Source organism: Microcebus murinus, chromosome 2 (genome assembly GCF_040939455.1).
Source record: "Microcebus murinus isolate Inina chromosome 2, M.murinus_Inina_mat1.0, whole genome shotgun sequence".
Taxonomy (NCBI): domain Eukaryota; kingdom Metazoa; phylum Chordata; class Mammalia; order Primates; family Cheirogaleidae; genus Microcebus; species Microcebus murinus.
Window position 1 is genome coordinate 98,116,876 of NC_134105.1, and position 18,270 is coordinate 98,135,145.

The window sequence follows — 18,270 nt, forward strand, 5'->3', positions numbered from 1 at the left end:
CACAAGTCCCTGCTTTGACAGGCACTACACTGATGAACAACACAGACTTTGGGGCCACTTACTAGGATGTGACCATGGGCAAGTTATGTGACATTTCAGAGCCTTAGTTTTCTCATCTCTAAAATAAGGATAGTAGTAGTACCTGCCTAAAGCATTGTGAATGAGTTAACACATATACAGTGCTTAGAATGATGCCTGGCACATAGTGAAGATTTTAAGTATTATTTAAGAAGAGAAGAGAGAAACATAAGTAAATCTAAAGAGTTAGGAGATTTAGTTATATTGGGGGGAAGAAAGATCTCTGACTGTAATGATTCTGTGGAAAATCTTTTCCACTCCTTTTAGGTAAACAATTGAGCACTAACCTGCTGAAGAGTCTAATTCTATTCTTTGGAACTATGTGATAAGATACTTGGCAGATTTTTTGCCCGGTTGTTTTTATTGTCAGCAAGGCCAAAGCTAAGGATGATTTGTTTCAACAACTTCCTAGGATTAGGGATTGGAAAACCTGGATTTTATTCCCGGTCACTGGGTGAGCTTACATGCTTGTTTCAATCTCTGCTACCTCTCCATCCATAAAGCAGCAGTAAGGGGGGTTGACTTGCAGGAAAGAGCCAGGGTCTGAGAGCACTGATGGGAAACCTAGGAGAAGTCGTTCGTGCCCTATGTGCTCTGTTCATTCATCTGTAAAATGCCTGTTGATCAAGGTTGGGGGAATCATGAGACTAAGAAACTACATGTAGAAATACTTTGAAAATAAAAGTGTTTATGTTCCCAGCATTATTAGAAATAATCTTTGCTACCAGCTCATCATAAATGCCTGGCAGATTAATAAGGTGATTTGATATTTGTAATATGTTTTGAGTTTCTTTGGAAAGAAAGTACAACACAAATGCCAGTTGTTTCTGTTCTGTGAGACACTGAATAAGTCACACAGGATCTAACTACATTCTTAGTACATCATACTGAGTATTACGGAAAAACCAAAGAACTTGAAACAAGGTTCTTGTCTTCAAAGAACATAGTCTTCATGGGGAGATAAAATACACACCTAGGATTATTCAATACAGCATGTGATTGAGTGCTAGAATGTGTGATGCAGACAGAAAGTACCAGCAAAAGTTGCAGAAGGGGACTACATAGGTGGTAACTGCTCTTCCAGAGGTAAATGTTTTCTGATGGCTTTGTCCATGCAAGATTAATTTGCTACTTCTATTTTACCAGTGACTTCTAACGTTTAGTGAGAGGTTACAAAAAGGTTTATGATTATATGTGTCAGACTTGACAACCACAATCCATTTTCTTAATCTAAACCAAACAAACAAACAAACTGGAAGTTGGTGGGGGATAAAAATACAACCTTATATATAATCAAGACCAAAATATGTTTTATCATGCTTTTTCCTGAGCTTCTCTATTCTAGTTTTTTCCTCACTTTTTTATTAAAAAGGAAAAAATTTAATTGAGTATCCTCAGAACTTCCATAAATTTCTTCAAATGTTCCAGGCAAAATAGCTGGGACCATTGCAAACATCTAAATGAAGAAATAGACATTTAACACTTGACAGTGATCATGGCATCAAAGCCCAGAATATAACCAATCCTCCTAGTTTCAGTTCAGTTCACTAGTCTGTCTCATAGGCTATGTCAGCTGTACCACCTGAGCTATTACTAACTCCCTTTGGTTCTTTAGTCACTAATCCTGCTTCTAATATCCTCCTCCTACATTACCATACTATGTCAGTAAGATACCAGAACCTGGAGATGGGGAAGGTGAGGGGACAGTAGTTACAAGGAAACCGTATTGGAACTGCCCTGGGAGGGAGCAGTGACTTAAAGTATGTCTTGGTTTTGCCTGAACTAGTCTAGGCTTCCCTAAAAAAAGACTCTCATTTGTTCTCTAGCTAGGTTTGGGAATATTTTCTTGACCTTTATGCTTCAAATTAGCCTTGCAAATTGGCTTAAAAATTATCTTAGCCTTCAAAGATGTTCTTTTACCTTCAAAATTATGGATCATTCCCATGCTTAGCCATGCCTGCAGTCCCTGTCATTAAGCAGTGAGAACACGAGACACATACTCGGCATAATTTAATAGAAAGATCATGGAAATCAGGGGGCAGAACTGATTGTATTTGGTGTTGGCTCAATATTTGATTTCAGAAGTACCTCCTTTCATGTACCCCCATCCCCAAGGCCCTGAAAATATAAACATAGATCAATTTGCTTCATGGTTTGAAATGGGTGGGTTTGTTACATTTCAGTGCCATTGTTTGCCATCAGAGCTAAAATACCAAATAGTCCCTCTGGATCTGCATTACCCAGAGGTCTCAAAGCATTGTTTTTTAAAAAAGAATAACACAAGTTTTTGAAGGTTTTGTATTTACAAGTAGAGAAATGTAAGGAGGGATATACGGCTAAAGATAAAGTTGTCTTTCTCCCGTGCTCACACACGCCTGATCCGTGCTGCTCGGGTGGGAGGCCCGCATGCCTGGCAGAAGTCTTAGTCACCTTCAGCTGCTCTAGCACCAGAGCCTTTGGCCAGAATAGGAACGTCTCCCTCTCCTTTAACCCTGGTGGAAGCTGACGAGTGATCTAGCTGCTGCTTTATTGACTTGGCTAGTGCTTTCACCTTGATCCTGTTGTGAGGATGTTTTATGTCTCTGAGTTTTCACTCCCAACTTTTTCTGGGTGGCCTTTTCCCGTAGTGTGCCCTGGAGATGCGAGATTTTCCTTTGGCAGCAGGAGGCACACACCCAGAGAATGCTGGAGCTGCAAGGGGAAAGGACCCACTTCCACAGCAGAGAAAAACAAAGAGGAAAAAGGCATACAGGTGGCCAGCGCTAAGGGACGCACCCAGCAAGCAGTGGGCCACTGCCACTGCTCCCAGCAGCTGTTTCTGCTGCAGCCCGAGAGGAACTCGGTGAGCCCGTCCCTGTTTGTGACTGCAAGCTCAGGATTTCAATCAATGCATTCCAGTAACCCTAAAGTGAGGAACTCTCCATCAGGAAACACACAGAGGTAAGGGCTAGGGCCTCCACCGCGTCCCCTTGAGGATGTCATGGGCATACCACAAACACTCATGGGCTGAACGGTGTGTTGAATTAGAAGCAAATGAAACCCAAGTGGGAAAGGAAGAGAAAATAGATTAGTAAATAGTAATGGAATAGTAAACAGGCTACAGTATAATCAAAGCTTATGTTAGAGTTTTCCTTTGTCTTTTGTCCATCATTCCCTGACCTCTCCTCCCTGTCCCTGACAAAGCACAGACAAAAGGACCTTAGGAGCCAACCAGTACAATCTGCCAAACTTGGCAAACAAGGAAACTGAGGCTTGGCATGGTGAGGCAGCCTGACATTTTAGAACTAAAAGACCAGCCCCAGGACTCCCAGTGTGAAGCTTTTTCCTCTGCTCCACAGTACTTAAATTGTTACTTTAAAAGAAATTGTTTTCTCACCCCTTGAGGGCAGCGGTGGTTTCACTGCTTTGGTGTGATTCTGCTTGTTGGGAGGGATTAGGATCCTGGGTGATTTCCCTAACCTGACAGTCACCAGCTCCCGTGCTCTCCTGGACCTGCTTGTGTTTTCCAGCAGGGGAGCCAAGCTCTTGTTACAGCTGCTGCTTGTCATCAGCCTGGGCTGGGTAGTATTTTGATCTTAACGATGCCTGTTTGTTTACTCTGAGCTAGTCTTAGTGTAAGAGTCACTTCTCTATGTACATAGAAACCGTTGTCCTTTATTGACAAAAGCCCTAGAGATGGGTCCCCATGTGACTCCCGGGTTCCGAGACCTGGCAGGCCGCTCTGCTTGATCTTCCTCTCTGTTGATAGCTCTGACATAGGAGCAGGGCTGGAGAGAACAAACAAGTGGCCGAGGTGAAACCTGGGGTGGTTATTTAGTCCTGAGGGTCTCTTTGCCCCACGATAGAAGCTGCTTCTCCCTAATCTGTGCTGACCAGCTGTATCTGGTGTCTGATCTCCCTTTGTTATTTGTTTCTTTTAGTAGCCCTAAGTCAAAGCAGGAGGTGATGGTCCGTCCCCCTACAGTGATGTCCCCATCTGGAAACCCCCAGCTGGATTCCAAATTCTCCAATCAGGGTAAACAGGGGGGCTCAGCCAGCCAATCCCAGCCATCCCCCTGTGACTCCAAGAGTGGGGGCCATACCCCTAAAGCACTCCCTGGCCCAGGTGGGAGCATGGGGCTGAAGAATGGGGCTGGAAATGGTGCCAAGGGCAAGGGGAAAAGGGAGCGAAGTATTTCCGCCGACTCCTTTGATCAGAGAGATCCTGGGACTCCAAACGATGACTCTGACATGAAAGGTATGTCTATAAGATCTTTGAGACTCAGAGGGAAGTAGGTATTCCTGAGGGAAAGCCTCTGACATTTGGTGGAGGCCAGAGGGCCTAAGATCAGCCTACTGGGGAGAGTGGGACTCAGATTCAGGAGTTCTCAGGTTTATGATGGAACTGATTCTTGTCATTTTGCTACTAACTGAAAAATAGTTTGGAACCACCTTGCTGAGAAGTTCTCACTCTTGAGGGTGCAGGTGGTTTAGGAGCTACGGTGGGATGTTTCATGGGCCTAACCATGTTCTGATGCAAGTTTCTGGCCTCCATACTGTTTGTACTTCAGTTTCAAGCTACAGTGTGTTGTGCCACTGGCCCATACTGGAGCAGTTTTTCTGGCATCCCCTCCTCTTCTCCATCAGAGTAATCCTCCAAGGCTGGAGTTTTGTGCTCTCTGGTTGCCACTTTGCCAGACGTGTAGATAACAGAGGAAGCCTTAATGGCTCTGGCACTAGGCCGGGTTTGTCGCAGCTGATTCCAGTGTGGCAGGAATGAGTGGCTACCAGATGTGTTATAGATTTGGCAGGCATCAGAGTGGAGCGAGCCAAAAGGGGTATGGGACCAAAGGCTGTGGTTTTAGGCTTTTTTCTTCCTAGCATAAGACCAGAAATCTTAACTGTAGGCCAGAACACGAAGTCAGTATTCAAGAATAAAAGTGTGATTCCCCAACCCAAATTAGAATGGAAACCCGGGTGGTTGCTCCTTCCTTCCTCCCTGCTGCCTTCCTCCCCAGGTGTTCTGATTGCCAGCACTGTGCTGGGCACTGGGGCGCCCTGGTCAGCAAGGCAGACATGCTTACTATCCTCAAGGATTTGAGTGCGCCTCGGAAGCTGATCATTAAACAATTACAATGACATTTGATAAATGCTGAAATAAGAGAAGTAGGAGGGCTATGCGATCCATTAGCAGGGGCATCGAGTCAAGTCCAAGAGGTTTCCAAAAGGTTTCCAGGAAGGAGGGACATTGACACTAGTATCTGAAGGATGTGTCATAGTTAGAGAAGTAAGGAGGTGGGGGGAAAGTGCTTTATAATTGGTCATTTAGGGAGAAGAGTATTTGAAATTTTATGAGTAGAAGAGAAGGCTTCCTCTTAGCGAGGTGCTTCCTTCTTAAAATTCTCAAGGTGGGTTTGTGTTGTGATGCTGTAAATGCTGGCAGAAGAAATGGAGTCCTGTTCTTCTATGATGATGAGTCTTTTCATTCTTTTAGAATGTAATTCTGCTGACCACATAAAGTCCCAGGATTCCCAGCACACACCACACTCGATGACCCCTTCAAATGCTACAGCCCCCAGGTCTTCCACCCCCTCCCATGGCCAAACTACTGCCCCAGAGCCCACACCTGTTCAGAAGACTCCAGCCAAAGTGGTGTATGTGTTTTCTACTGAGATGGCCAATAAGTAAGTCGACGGAGATGCCTTGCTGTTGGGCATGGCTTGTGTGTTTGGGGGCCTAAGTTCTTATTCCAATTGCACATTGAACCTTTTTCTTAACCTCCTCTTGTATTGTTATCACTTAAAGTTGGCAGTACAGAAAGAGCTGAAATAAAACATAAAACCTCTCCAAACCCACTTTCCAGAGGCAACCAATGATAATACTTCTTTAACTTTCCTTTCAGAAATTTTTTGTGCTTATACAAATATACATATATGCCTTTCTTAAACACAGAAGAGGTTGATCACATAATACATGCTTTTCTGTAGTCTGCTTACTATTATTTTTTAAATGACACATGTCATGTCCATTCTAGAATAAGTAGAAAATATAACTAAAAATAAAAATCTCTGGAATTCACAGAGATAACCACTGTGAACATTTTGGTATATATGTTTCTTGTAAATGGATGAATCAGTGGATTTTTATTTATTAAAATTGTGATTATATCCTACATAGGGTTTTCTGATCTTTTTCTTTTCTTTTCTTTTTTTTTTTTTTTTTAATGAGACAGGGTCTCGCTCTGTCACCCCAGGTAGAGTGCAGTGGCATCATCATAGCTCACTACAACCTCAAAAGTTCTGGGCTCAAGTGATCTTCCTGCCTCAGCCTCCCGAGTAGCTGGGACTATAGGCGTGCAACACCATACCCAGCTAATTTTTCCTATTTTTAGAGGAGACGGGTCTTACCTATTGCTCAGACTGGTCTCAAACTCCTGAGCTTAAGTGATCCTCCCTCCTCAGCCTCCCAGAGTGCTATGATTATAGGCGTGAGCCACCGTGCCTGGCTGCTTTCTGACTTTTTAACCCACTTCAGATAAAAAGTGAATATTGACAGCCTTAGACTATCATTAGGTGTTTGTGAGATTTTGTGTTGCCCCTTCTCGGGTTGACATTTTGAACTAGGGTTGTTTATAAAACACCTACCACAATGGATTGGTTTGAGGAGAAAATCTTGGTTTTTGTTTTTTGTTTTTTAATGCCTCTTTTGGGATTTGCTAACGGCTATCTTTTAATTTCAGAAGTGTGATGGTAAGAGATAAACATAAATAGTGAAGCATGTTTGTCTTGATTTCTTCTCATTCAACATTTCTGATGGTTTTTTATACTCCTTCCTCTCCCTTACAAGTTCAGTCTAGGGTTAAAGTGCTTTGGAATTACAGTTAGTGAAATAGAAATAAGGTCTGGTGTATGCTGTCTCTTGTGTCTTTGCAGAGCTGCAGAAGCTGTATTGAAGGGCCAGGTTGAAACTATCGTCTCTTTTCACATCCAGAACATTTCTAACAGCAAGACAGAGAGAAGCACAGCCCCTCTGGTATGTTGTTTCAGAAATGGAATAATGGCTTAATGGTTCTGCAGTGACTACAGAGGAGGGGAGGTGGTGAATTTAATTGATAGGGAGATAGTCTTGATGGTATGAGCTGCATTCTGGGCATTGAACCTAATTTTGGCATTGTGGAATGTTGGGCATATCACACTTTTTTTATTTTCTGCTAGAATGCTAGTCGATTAATTACTAGGGGGAAGAAGATGCAAAATATAAGAGGATATCTTAGGGTTTCCTCCATGTGACCATCTTTGGGAAAATCTGAATTCAGACCCTATGTACAGAGCAAGTTTTTAAAAAATAACACTCTTGAGTTAGTCGAAGAACAGAGAGAAAAAGCAACAACTAAAACTACAATGCTGGAGTATGGGATGATAGTACCATAATCAGAGTCTCAGTGATTTACAAAAATTATTCCTATTTATTTCAAAGTGAGAGGGCCATTTAATGGTTTTAATTGCTTGATATTTCCAAAATTATAATAAATGTTAGTCTGTTTTCTGTCTGGATCTTAAGCACCTACTATAAACTACATTAGAAAAAGCATACAGTGGATGTTTTAATGCATGTAGTTTACCAGATTGAACCAAAAGATAATTCTTGTGTCTAGCAGTGTCAAGGTATTGAACCGAATGCTGTGGGGAGTACCAAGCGGTTCGAGACACAGTCCCTGCTTTCAGAGAGCATAAAACCTAATACTGGGATGAGTCTTAAACATGGGAAAAGTTAAATGACAATAAATGATCAAAGTAACAATTCAAGATAACAATAGATGCCATCTTTCCTATTTTGTGTATCAGAGGTCTCCATCTCTATAGACATAAGCAGAGCTTGGGCTTTCCTAAACTTAGAAAAGGAATTTCACGTTCCCTGTGAATCTCCACTACTCAAGGGTAGACAATACATATAATTATACTTAAAATGCTTATTGTCTTATAATGCACAGGGTACATGCAACTCAAACCAACATTTTATTGATATAATGACAGTTTTTAAATGCAGTTATCACCTCTATCTTCTCTGGCACTAAAATGAAATCAGAAAAGGAGTTAAGGAGGGAATTGGGAATAATCCATTGCTCCAAATCAGAAATGACAAGGGTGAAACTAAACGATTTCTGCTGTCACAGTCACTCTGTATGTAATCAGCACCCACCCACAACTAACAAATGAAGCCTGACCAATAAAACCAAACTTAAATGGCTCTAGAAGAGGAGTTCATGTGACCTCCACACTCCAGTTAGAGAGTTGTGGACACAGAATACACTTTTGACTGTGCAGAGTCATACAGATTCAGCCAGTCTTACCCACACAAATCTTATCTAAATGTGCATGGGCACCTCCAAGTGAAACATTCTTATATATATTCATAGAATGTAAACACTCAAAGATATGTCTTTTGTGTATGTACAACACAAACTGTTCATATGCACAGATACACATAATGATTCATTTACATATTTGCACACAGGTAGACACATTCCAGAGAGTAGGTGGGAAGTTAAATAAAAGCCTTAAGGGTTTGGAAATACAGACTGGATTAAGTGAACAAGTAGGAGCAGACGAACACCAAAAAAGGGATCTGGAGGCTGGCGAAAGATTTCTGAGACTGAGTCTGTAGCCCGGGCCCTTCTGGTCTTCAGTATCCTCTTAGTCTCCGCAGTGCTATGGTTTAGACCCAAACATACACATCCCTCTTCCAAACACTCACGATGTCCGTGTTATTTCTTGTGAGTGCTTTACTCAGAACATAGTGTATCACTGGTATGTAATAAATAATAATACGGCATCATCCAATCTGTTAAAAGGGCAGTCTGCTGTCTATTGGGGAACAGATCGAGAGACACCATGAGCTAGATAGCCTCAGATTTCTCCACAGACTCTTCCTGCCTGCAGATTATCTTACTACAGTTAATATGCAAATTCTTAGCAAATAGGAATCAGTGATCACAAACCGAAAACAGAAACCAGAGATGTCGGCCCCCTGGAAACTCTCGGAGGGGAGTGCCTCAGTAGTTGCCCTCAGAGGAGCCGTGGAAATGGAGCAGACTTCCTCGCTGCCTCCAGCTGGTAGAGCACAACGCTGCGAGTGACTTGCGCTTTCTGTGTCAGATGGAAGTGTCAGGCCTTTTGATTGACAGTGAGAAGTCTACATACCCCGTGTACGTTCAGGGAAAAGAAAAAGATGTTAGGTACAGCCTCCCACATACCAAGAAACTAATCTCTCTCAGAATCAGAAACACATAGTAGACATGTGATATCAAACCTGCTCCTCGAAATAGATACTCAAATGTATTCACTTTGGCGGAGTGGCTCTCCCCTGGCATGCTTATAAAGTTATTGAAATCTAATCTTCAGCCAGGGAAAGAGGATGACATTTGATAGTAAGTTTTAAAAAAAGTAAAAATAAAAATGTCTCCGTGTCCAAAGTGGGGTCGTACATGAGCAATTGCTACAGCAAGTGTCAGTGTAGATTTATGTGACTGAGACAAGTCCTTTGTAACATTATCTTGCTCTTTTAATTGCTCTTCTGTTCAGTTTACCAGTGATTTTAAAAATCTCATCTATCTTCAGAACACACAGATGTCTGTCCTTCGGAATGATCCGAAACCTCTCCCGCAACAGCCCCCAGCTCCAGCAAACCAGGACCAGAACTCTTCCCAGAACACCAGACTGCAGCCAACTCCACCCATTCCGGCACCAGCACCCAAGCCTGCCGCACCCCCACGTCCCCTGGACCGGGATAGTCCTGGGGTAGAAAACAAACTGATTCCTTCTGTAGGCAGTCCTGCCAGCTCCACTCCACTGCCCCCAGATGGTACCGGGCCAAACTCGACACCCAACAATCGAGCAGTGACCCCCGTCTCCCAGGGGAGCACCAGCTCTTCAGCAGACCCCAAAGCCCCTCCTCCTCCACCAGTGTCCACTGGTGAGCCCCCCACGCTGGGAGAGAATCCCGATGGCCTATCTCAGGAGCAGCTGGAGCACCGAGAGCGCTCCTTACAAACTCTTAGAGATATCCAGCGTATGCTTTTCCCTGATGAGAAAGAATTCACAGGAGCACAAAGTGGGGGGCCCCAGCAGAATACTGGTGTATTAGATGGGCCTCAGAAAAAGCCAGAAGGGCCAATACAGGCCATGATGGCTCAATCCCAAAGCCTAGGTAAGGGACCTGGGCCCCGGACAGATGTGGGGGCTCCATTTGGCCCTCAAGGACATAGAGATGTCCCCTTTGCTCCAGACGAAATGGTTCCACCTTCTATGAACTCCCAGTCTGGGCCCATAGGACCCGACCACCTGGACCATATGACTCCTGAGCAGATAGCATGGCTGAAACTGCAGCAGGAGTTTTATGAAGAGAAGAGGAGGAAGCAGGAGCAAGTGGTGGTCCAGCAGTGCTCCCTCCAGGATATGATGGTCCATCAGCACGGGCCTCGGGGAGTGGTCCGAGGGCCTCCCCCTCCATACCAGATGACCCCTAGTGAAGGCTGGGCACCTGGGGGCGCAGAGCCATTTTCTGATGGTATCAACATGCCACATTCTCTGCCTCCGAGGGGCATGGCTCCCCACCCCAACATGCCAGGGAGCCAGATGCGCCTTCCTGGATTTGCAGGAATGATTAACTCTGAAATGGAGGGGCCAAATGTGCCCAACCCAGCATCTAGAGCAGGTCTTTCTGGAGTCAGTTGGCCAGATGATGTGCCAAAAATCCCAGATGGTCGGAATTTTCCTCCTGGCCAGGGCGTCTTCAGTGGTCCTGGCCGAGGGGAACGCTTCCCAAACCCCCAAGGACTGTCTGAAGAGATATTTCAACAGCAGCTGGCAGAGAAACAGCTGGGTCTGCCCCCAGGGATGAGCCTGGAAGGCATCAGGCCCAGCATGGAGATGAATAGGATGATCCCAGGCGCCCAACGCCACATGGAGCCTGGGAACAACCCCATTTTTCCTCGAATACCAGTTGAGGGCCCTCTGAGTCCTTCTAGGGGTGACTTTCCAAAAGGAATGCCTCCACAGATAGGCCCTGCTCGGGAACTTGAGTTTGGGATGGTTCCTAGTGGGATGAAGGGAGATGTCAACCTAAATGTCAGCATGGGATCCAACTCTCAGATGATACCTCAGAAGATGAGAGAGGCTGGGGCGGGCCCTGAGGACATGATGAAATTGCGCCCCGGTGGCTCAGACGTGCTGCCTGCTCAGCAGAAGATGGTGCCCCTGCCATTCGGCGAGCACCCTCAGCAGGAGTATGGTGTGGGCCCTCGGCCCTTCCTTCCCATGTCTCAGGGTCCAGGCAGCAGCAGTGGCTTGCGGAATCTCAGAGAACCAATTGGGCCCGACCAAAGGACTAACAGCCGGCTCAGTCACATGCCACCACTACCTCTCAACCCTTCCAGCAACCCCAGCAGCCTCAACACAGCTCCTCCGGTTCAGCGTGGCCTGGGGCGGAAGCCCTTGGATATATCTGTGGCAGGCGGCCAGGTGCATTCCCCAGGCATTAACCCTCTGAAATCTCCCACGATGCACCAAGTCCAGTCCCCAATGCTGGGCTCGCCCTCGGGGAACCTCAAGTCCCCCCAGACTCCATCGCAGCTGGCAGGCATGCTGGCGGGCCCAGCTGCTGCTGCTTCCATTAAGTCCCCCCCTGTCTTGGGGTCTGCTGCTGCTTCACCTGTCCACCTCAAGTCTCCATCACTTCCTGCCCCATCACCTGGATGGACCTCTTCTCCAAAACCTCCCCTTCAGAGTCCTGGGATCCCTCCAAACCATAAAGCACCCCTCACCATGGCCTCCCCAGCCATGCTGGGAAGCGTAGAGTCAGGTCAGTATGCTTGCATCCTCACGGTTGCACTTGTAGCTGGAGATGGCTAGAACAGGTTACTTTAAGAAAGTAAGTTACTTTCAGAAAAGTGGTATCTTGATTACACAACCAGAGGAGGCGGCCTTTGCCTAAATGGACGTATTTGCGGCAAGGTGCGTAATCATTACTTTTGTGGGATTATGCAAAAGTGTCTAATCCTGGCAAAAAATATGTATGTCAGATGGAACTATGGAAAGGAAGAGGGGAAATGGGAAATATGTGTCAGTTCACAGAGTATTTTACATTTGTACAGTGAACACATGCTGGCGAAATAAAATGTCTTAACAGTGGATGAATGTGGCTTCTTTAATACTGGAGCCACCCACTTCAAGGGGCTGCCCCCAGGTCAAGAGATTCTGAGTATAATCCTAAGCAAAGAGGAGGGAGGCTGCTGTTAAGACTTGTGTGGTTCTCATAAATACGTGTTGACCACAGAAACAATTACCAAAGCCTTCTCCTTGGTAGACTGCTGTTCTCAGAGATCAGCTACAATTTATTAGTATTTTCTTCCTAGGAGAGGCTCTTGCTGATGATGGTGGTTTTGTGAGTGGGACCAGAGGTGGTCAGTGGAAGTAGCGCCAAGGTGTAAATACTAGGTTGGTGTCGTCTCCACTTGAGAAAGACTAGAATCAAAGTAAGATAGGAGATTTATCCTGCCATGCTAAAGTGTCTCTCTCTGTGGGGTAGCGGTTCACTAAAGCAGTACGGTGGAGCTCAGACCTTTTTAGTTCAGGCATCTTGGTTGTGGAACTTAATTAAGAATGTGTATAGGGTGATTTGGTTAGTACCTGGGATTGGATCACTAGTCTGGCTTCGTGGCATACTAATACCTGAGTTGAATTCTAAATTGTGATTGGCAAGGGAAAGAGATCCACTTATTTCACATTCTATTCAGTGAAATCGTTGTCTGTAAACCATAGTTTCCCCAAGCTGAACTAATATTTCTAACATTCCTGGCGTGTTTGTCTTCGCATCTGCTGATCCGTCACCTCCATATCACGCCGCAGTCTCCCCCTGCACACACACACAGCTTGACTAGAAGATTGATGATTTGTGTCTTGGGTCTAATAACACTGTCCTGTTCATCTATCTCATTGCTGGCCTTGCTAGTTCATAATCATAGGGCCCAATAGCCTTCAAAAGGAATCTAATTCCCTGCCCATTTTTGTTCTATTTTGCTTTGTTCTCTTAGGTGGCCCCCCGCCTCCTACAGCCAGCCAGCCTGCCTCTGTGAATATCCCTGGAAGTCTTCCCTCTAGCACACCTTACACCATGCCTCCAGAGCCAACCCTTTCCCAGAACCCGCTCTCTATTATGATGTCTCGAATGTCCAAGTTTGCAATGCCCAGTTCTACCCCGTTATACCACGATGCCATCAAGACTGTGGCCAGCTCAGATGATGACTCCCCTCCAGCTCGTTCTCCCAACTTGCCATCTATGAATAATATGCCAGGTAAGAAACCAGAAAAAGAGGCCATGGAGCTAGTGCTAGACAAAAGAAACCTCTTGAAGTGTTTTCCTTTTTTTTTTTTTTTTTTTTTTTTTTTGGGGGAGACAGAGTCTCCCTTTGTTGCCCAGGCTAGAGTGAGTGCCATGGCGTCAGCCTAGCTCACAGCAACCTCAGACTCCTGGGCTCAAGTGGATCCTCCTGCCTCGGCCTCCCAAGTAGCTGGGACTACAGGCATGCACCGCCATGCCCAGCTAATTTTTTCTATATATATTAGTTGGCCAATTAATTTCTTTCTATTTCTAGTAGAGATGGGGTCTTGCTCTTGCTCAGGCTGGTTTCGAACTCCTGACCTCGAGCAATCCGCCCGCCTCAGCCTCCCAGAGTGCCAGGATTACAGGCGTGAGCCATCACGCCTGGCCTTGAAGTGTTTTCTTAATGGCTGAAGGCCTGAGTAGATAGAAGTTCAACAAGCTGAAAAAATGTACCATCTAAGTTAGTTTCAGTAGAATTAAAGTGTCTTGACTAAAGGAAGATAACAATTTTTAATTATCTTGAGTCAGTATTTGTAGGAAAGCAGGTTTCCTTATAGTTCTGATGCTTCTATGTACATGGATGGGTTTTGCAAATTTGTTTTTTATTTTGTTTTGTTTTTTTCTCTTTTGGTCCTCCTGTGGCAATACTGAAAGTGGTTTTTTTTTTAATGTGCTGATGGGAATGCCCTTAGTTCTCAGATATTTTCCTGGAAGGGCAGCCTCAAACCACAAGCAGCCACAGGATTTCAGACAGTGGAAAGCCCCTATTTCCTAGAGAAGCCCTTTCTTTAGGACTAGGAAGATAATAAAATTGTTACCTTCCCTATTCATTCTACATGCCTTCATTCTGTACGCAGCCTACCCGACCCCTGCCAACCTCACTAACAGGAAATTATCCGGGATAGTGAGGGTGATCAGCAAAGAGACACGACTTTTCAGCTGTGGGTTTCAGGTTGTTTCCGATTCTGTTCTGATTGTTGGGAATGCTGTTTGTTTATCAGCAATCCTACTTAACAAGGATTGTTAAGGGACATGCTTTGTGGACAGCATAAACACCATCCCTACCATACTCAGTGATAATTCCACAGAGAGACCAAATATTTAAACGTCCTAGAGACTGTAGTAGAATGTGTATGCTTTCTTTTTCCATTAAATGTTACTGTTTCTTTAACAGTTCATGTAGTCTAGGATTTTAAATGCTTTCTCTATAAGGCAATACAAAATAATGCCAATTGAAAAAAGGCCTGTTTGGGTTTTGTTGTTATTTCTGTTAATTAGAATTGTAGAACTGATTAATCCTTTTTCTCCAAAAGGGCCATACTTCAGTCATGCAGGCAAATTGTTTTCTTCTATATTAAATATCTCCAATAAAGAGGACTACACTCATTTGTGTATTAATTTATAACTTTTCGCACAGGAGAATTTCCTGCTTGCTATCATGTACACACTCCTTTATCATACAGGATAAGACTCAGTAATACATTGTCTAGTAAAGCTGTTGGTTTCTATGTCCCCAAATGTATTATAATCTTATTGTGGGTAGGGATTGTATATTATATGTTTTCCCAGCATAGTGCTATGCATATTAGATGCACAATAACTTTTTGTTAATTTGATCTATTATAGTTTTTCTGAGTTGCTTTTGGTTAAGTTGATTCCTTTGATATCTTTATTTTTCTAGGAATGGGCATTAATACACAGAATCCTCGAATTTCAGGTCCAAACCCCGTGGTTCCGATGCCAACCCTCAGCCCAATGGGAATGACCCAGCCTCTTTCTCACTCCAATCAGATGCCCTCTCCGAATGCCATGGGACCCAACATACCTCCTCATGGGGTCCCAATGGGGCCTGGCTTGATGTCACACAATCCTATCATGGGGCATGGGTCCCAGGAACCTCCAATGGTACCTCAAGGACGGATGGGCTTCCCCCAAGGCTTCCCTCCAGTACAATCTCCCCCACAGCAGGTTCCGTTCCCTCACAATGGCCCCAGCGGGGGGCAGGGCAACTTCCCAGGAGGCATGGGTTTCCCCGGAGAAGGCCCCCTTGGCCGGCCCAGCAACCTGCCCCAAAGTTCAGCAGATGCAGCACTTTGCAAGCCTGGAGGCCCCGGGGGTCCTGACTCCTTCACTGTCCTGGGGAACAGCATGCCTTCGGTGTTTACAGACCCTGATCTGCAGGAGGTCATCCGACCTGGAGCCACCGGAATACCTGAGTTTGATCTGTCCCGCATTATTCCATCGGAGAAACCTAGCCAGACACTGCAATATTTCCCTCGAGGGGAAGTCCCAGGCCGGAAACAGCCCCAGGGTCCTGGACCTGGGTTTTCGCACATGCAGGGGATGATGGGCGAACAAGCCCCCAGAATGGGACTAGCATTACCTGGCATGGGAGGTCCAGGGCCAGTGGGAACTCCGGACATCCCTCTTGGTACAGCTCCATCCATGCCAGGCCACAACCCCATGAGACCACCAGCCTTTCTCCAGCAAGGCATGATGGGACCTCACCATCGGATGATGTCACCAGCACAATCTACAATGCCGGGCCAGCCCACCCTGATGAGCAATCCAGCTGCTGCTGTGGGCATGATTCCTGGCAAGGATCGGGGGCCTGCCGGGCTCTACACCCACCCTGGGCCTGTGGGCTCTCCAGGGATGATGATGTCCATGCAGGGCATGATGGGACCCCAACAGAACATCATGATCCCCCCACAGATGAGGCCCCGGGGCATGGCTGCTGACGTGGGCATGGGTGGATTTAGCCAAGGACCTGGCAACCCAGGAAACATGATGTTTTAAGCTGCTAAGATTGGATGTGCCGATCCTTGTCAAGATGAGATTCCAGGTCCTGCGAGCTGCTTTGAGGGAGTTCCAGGAGTACTTGCTATTGGTCATGCAATAGGAGAACAGAGACCCGAGGGCTGCTTTGGGGGAGGGGGGAACTCGAGAATGTATGGATTTACCTGAAAACAAATTATTCATTTAATCAACAGGTGTGTTTTTTTTAAGATTTATTTTTTAAAAATTATTTTTGTGAACTTGGGTATCCCATGATGGCACCTCCTTTTGGGAATCTGTAGCCGTGCTTTGAGAATTGCCATCGGTCACGTGTTGCACCGTTCTCTGTATGTTTACGTCCTCTGGACTGGCTTCTCCCAGGATTCTTTTCTGTTTTTGTTTTTTATGATTTGGGCTTTATTTTTTTGTGTACTGTACTATATTGTAAAAGGGATTTTAGCAGAGACTTTAGTCTTTGGGGCAAGAGGAGAACAGGAATGCTGGGCTGTTTACTTTAGGTGGAGAATCCATCTTCAGACCTTTGGACTATTTTCTTTCAACTCCAGTGTATAGAAAAACCAAACTACGACCTCAGAGCAGAGTATTAATGAAAAGCACAAAAAAAGGAACTAAGTTCAGCGAGGGGTGGGGGGAGGGGGGAATTTTTTTTTTTTTAAATAACAAAGCTTAGGACGTTTGTTTTTCAGTTCAAGTGCTCTTCAGCACTGTGTGTCTCTCCCAATATACCAACCCACCGTCACATATTTTTCTTGTTTCTCTCTCCTATTTTGCCCCGTCTCCTTGGTTAAGTGTGTTTCCTTCCCTTGTGCCCCCACTGGCGACCCTCTGCTTCCCTCCTCTCTTTTTCCCTTTGGCAGCTGCAATACACGGTGTTGGGGAAATAAATCTAGCGAAGCCTCGCCTTCCGTGCCGGGTGTCCTCCTGGCTCCGGGAGGGAAAGGTCTGTCCTTGGGATGCTCTCTGGTCTTTTCTCCCCTTAGTCTTTCTCTTCCCCAACCTACCCTTCCTTCCCTGCCCACCCTGTTTTCTGTTCTCCTTTTCTTAGGAATTCCCAAGTGAATTTTATTAATGTGGGGGTGGAACAGATGCTAAAAGCTATCCAGGATTTTGTTTTTGTTTTTGTTTTAAATTTTGTGGTTCCTTCCCTTTCCTCCCCCTCCCATGCGTAAAACGTTCTGTGTAACCTCCATTAAATTTGGTACAAAACCACTCGCCAGAGCTGTGGTGTCAGAAAAATAAAATATATTGTTTCTTACAAAACTGAACTGCCTTTTTTGTTTATTTGGATTCCTGTTTGTTTAGTGTTGGGCACGCTGGCTGCCATGTGACCCAGACGTATAGAATCTTTGTGTTGGGGTTTGATCATAGGGTCTTGGGTAGGTAGAGTATACAAATTGCCTCCTCGAATAGAGCGCATGCCTTGCTGTTGAGGGAGAGCCACTCATGTAGGTTCATCCTGCACTGTTCCTTTCTCAGTCACGAAATCCTGGTTATAGGCAGAGGAGCAACCAGGTCCCATTGCTGAACTTTACCTCTAGGGCACTTAATGGTCTTTACAAGAATTTTGGTGAGGGCCAATTTAATGGTATAAAGTAATTAAGAAAGCCAAAGGTATGTTTTTAGTTATTTAAGCTAAGAGATGACCCTGGTATTGTTAAGGTGAAATGCCATTACTATGCCTGCAAGTCACTGGTTGCACAGTCTGTGGGTTTCTGTGGTCCCCACCTAGGTGCTGCCTCCGCCCCTGGCCGCTGGCCCCCATCCCCTCTGCCAGCCCTGCCCAGGCTGTGAGCAGTTCGCGTCCCACCCCACACGCCTTCAGTGCGTCGGTGTGTATCCTGCAAGGTGCGTGTCTGAGAGCTCGCTGTTGTGTTTCTGTGCAGTTAATTTCGTTCTGGTGAGTGTATTTCTTTGCGTTGTAGGTGTTTTTAGCTCAGCGAGTAGGCGTCTGTGTGCGTGTTTGTTCTTAGGTGAGAGAATCTAAGCAAGGAGCGGCAGGTGCAGAGTCATCTGCAGACAAACTCGTACAAATTG

The 18,270-nt window shown here is 45.4% G+C and overlaps 2 protein-coding genes across 2 annotated transcripts; both read left to right on the plus strand.

Moving 5' to 3' along the window:
* The first annotated feature begins 2,717 nt into the window (after positions 1 to 2,717).
* Positions 2,718 to 2,924, plus strand: LOC142861041 (uncharacterized). Its single transcript, XM_012761906.3, has one exon. It carries the CDS (start codon positions 2,718 to 2,720, stop codon positions 2,922 to 2,924), a length of 207 nt encoding a protein of 68 aa, XP_012617360.2.
* On the plus strand, positions 2,902 to 17,501 carry BCL9 (BCL9 transcription coactivator). Its single transcript, XM_012761902.2, has 7 exons — positions 2,902 to 3,018; positions 3,999 to 4,315; positions 5,552 to 5,741; positions 6,990 to 7,089; positions 9,675 to 11,916; positions 13,148 to 13,408; positions 15,119 to 17,501. Exons 1-7 carry the CDS (start codon positions 2,966 to 2,968, stop codon positions 16,234 to 16,236), a joined length of 4,281 nt encoding a protein of 1,426 aa, XP_012617356.2. The 5' UTR covers positions 2,902 to 2,965; the 3' UTR covers positions 16,237 to 17,501.
* The last annotated feature ends 769 nt before the right edge of the window (positions 17,502 to 18,270 follow it).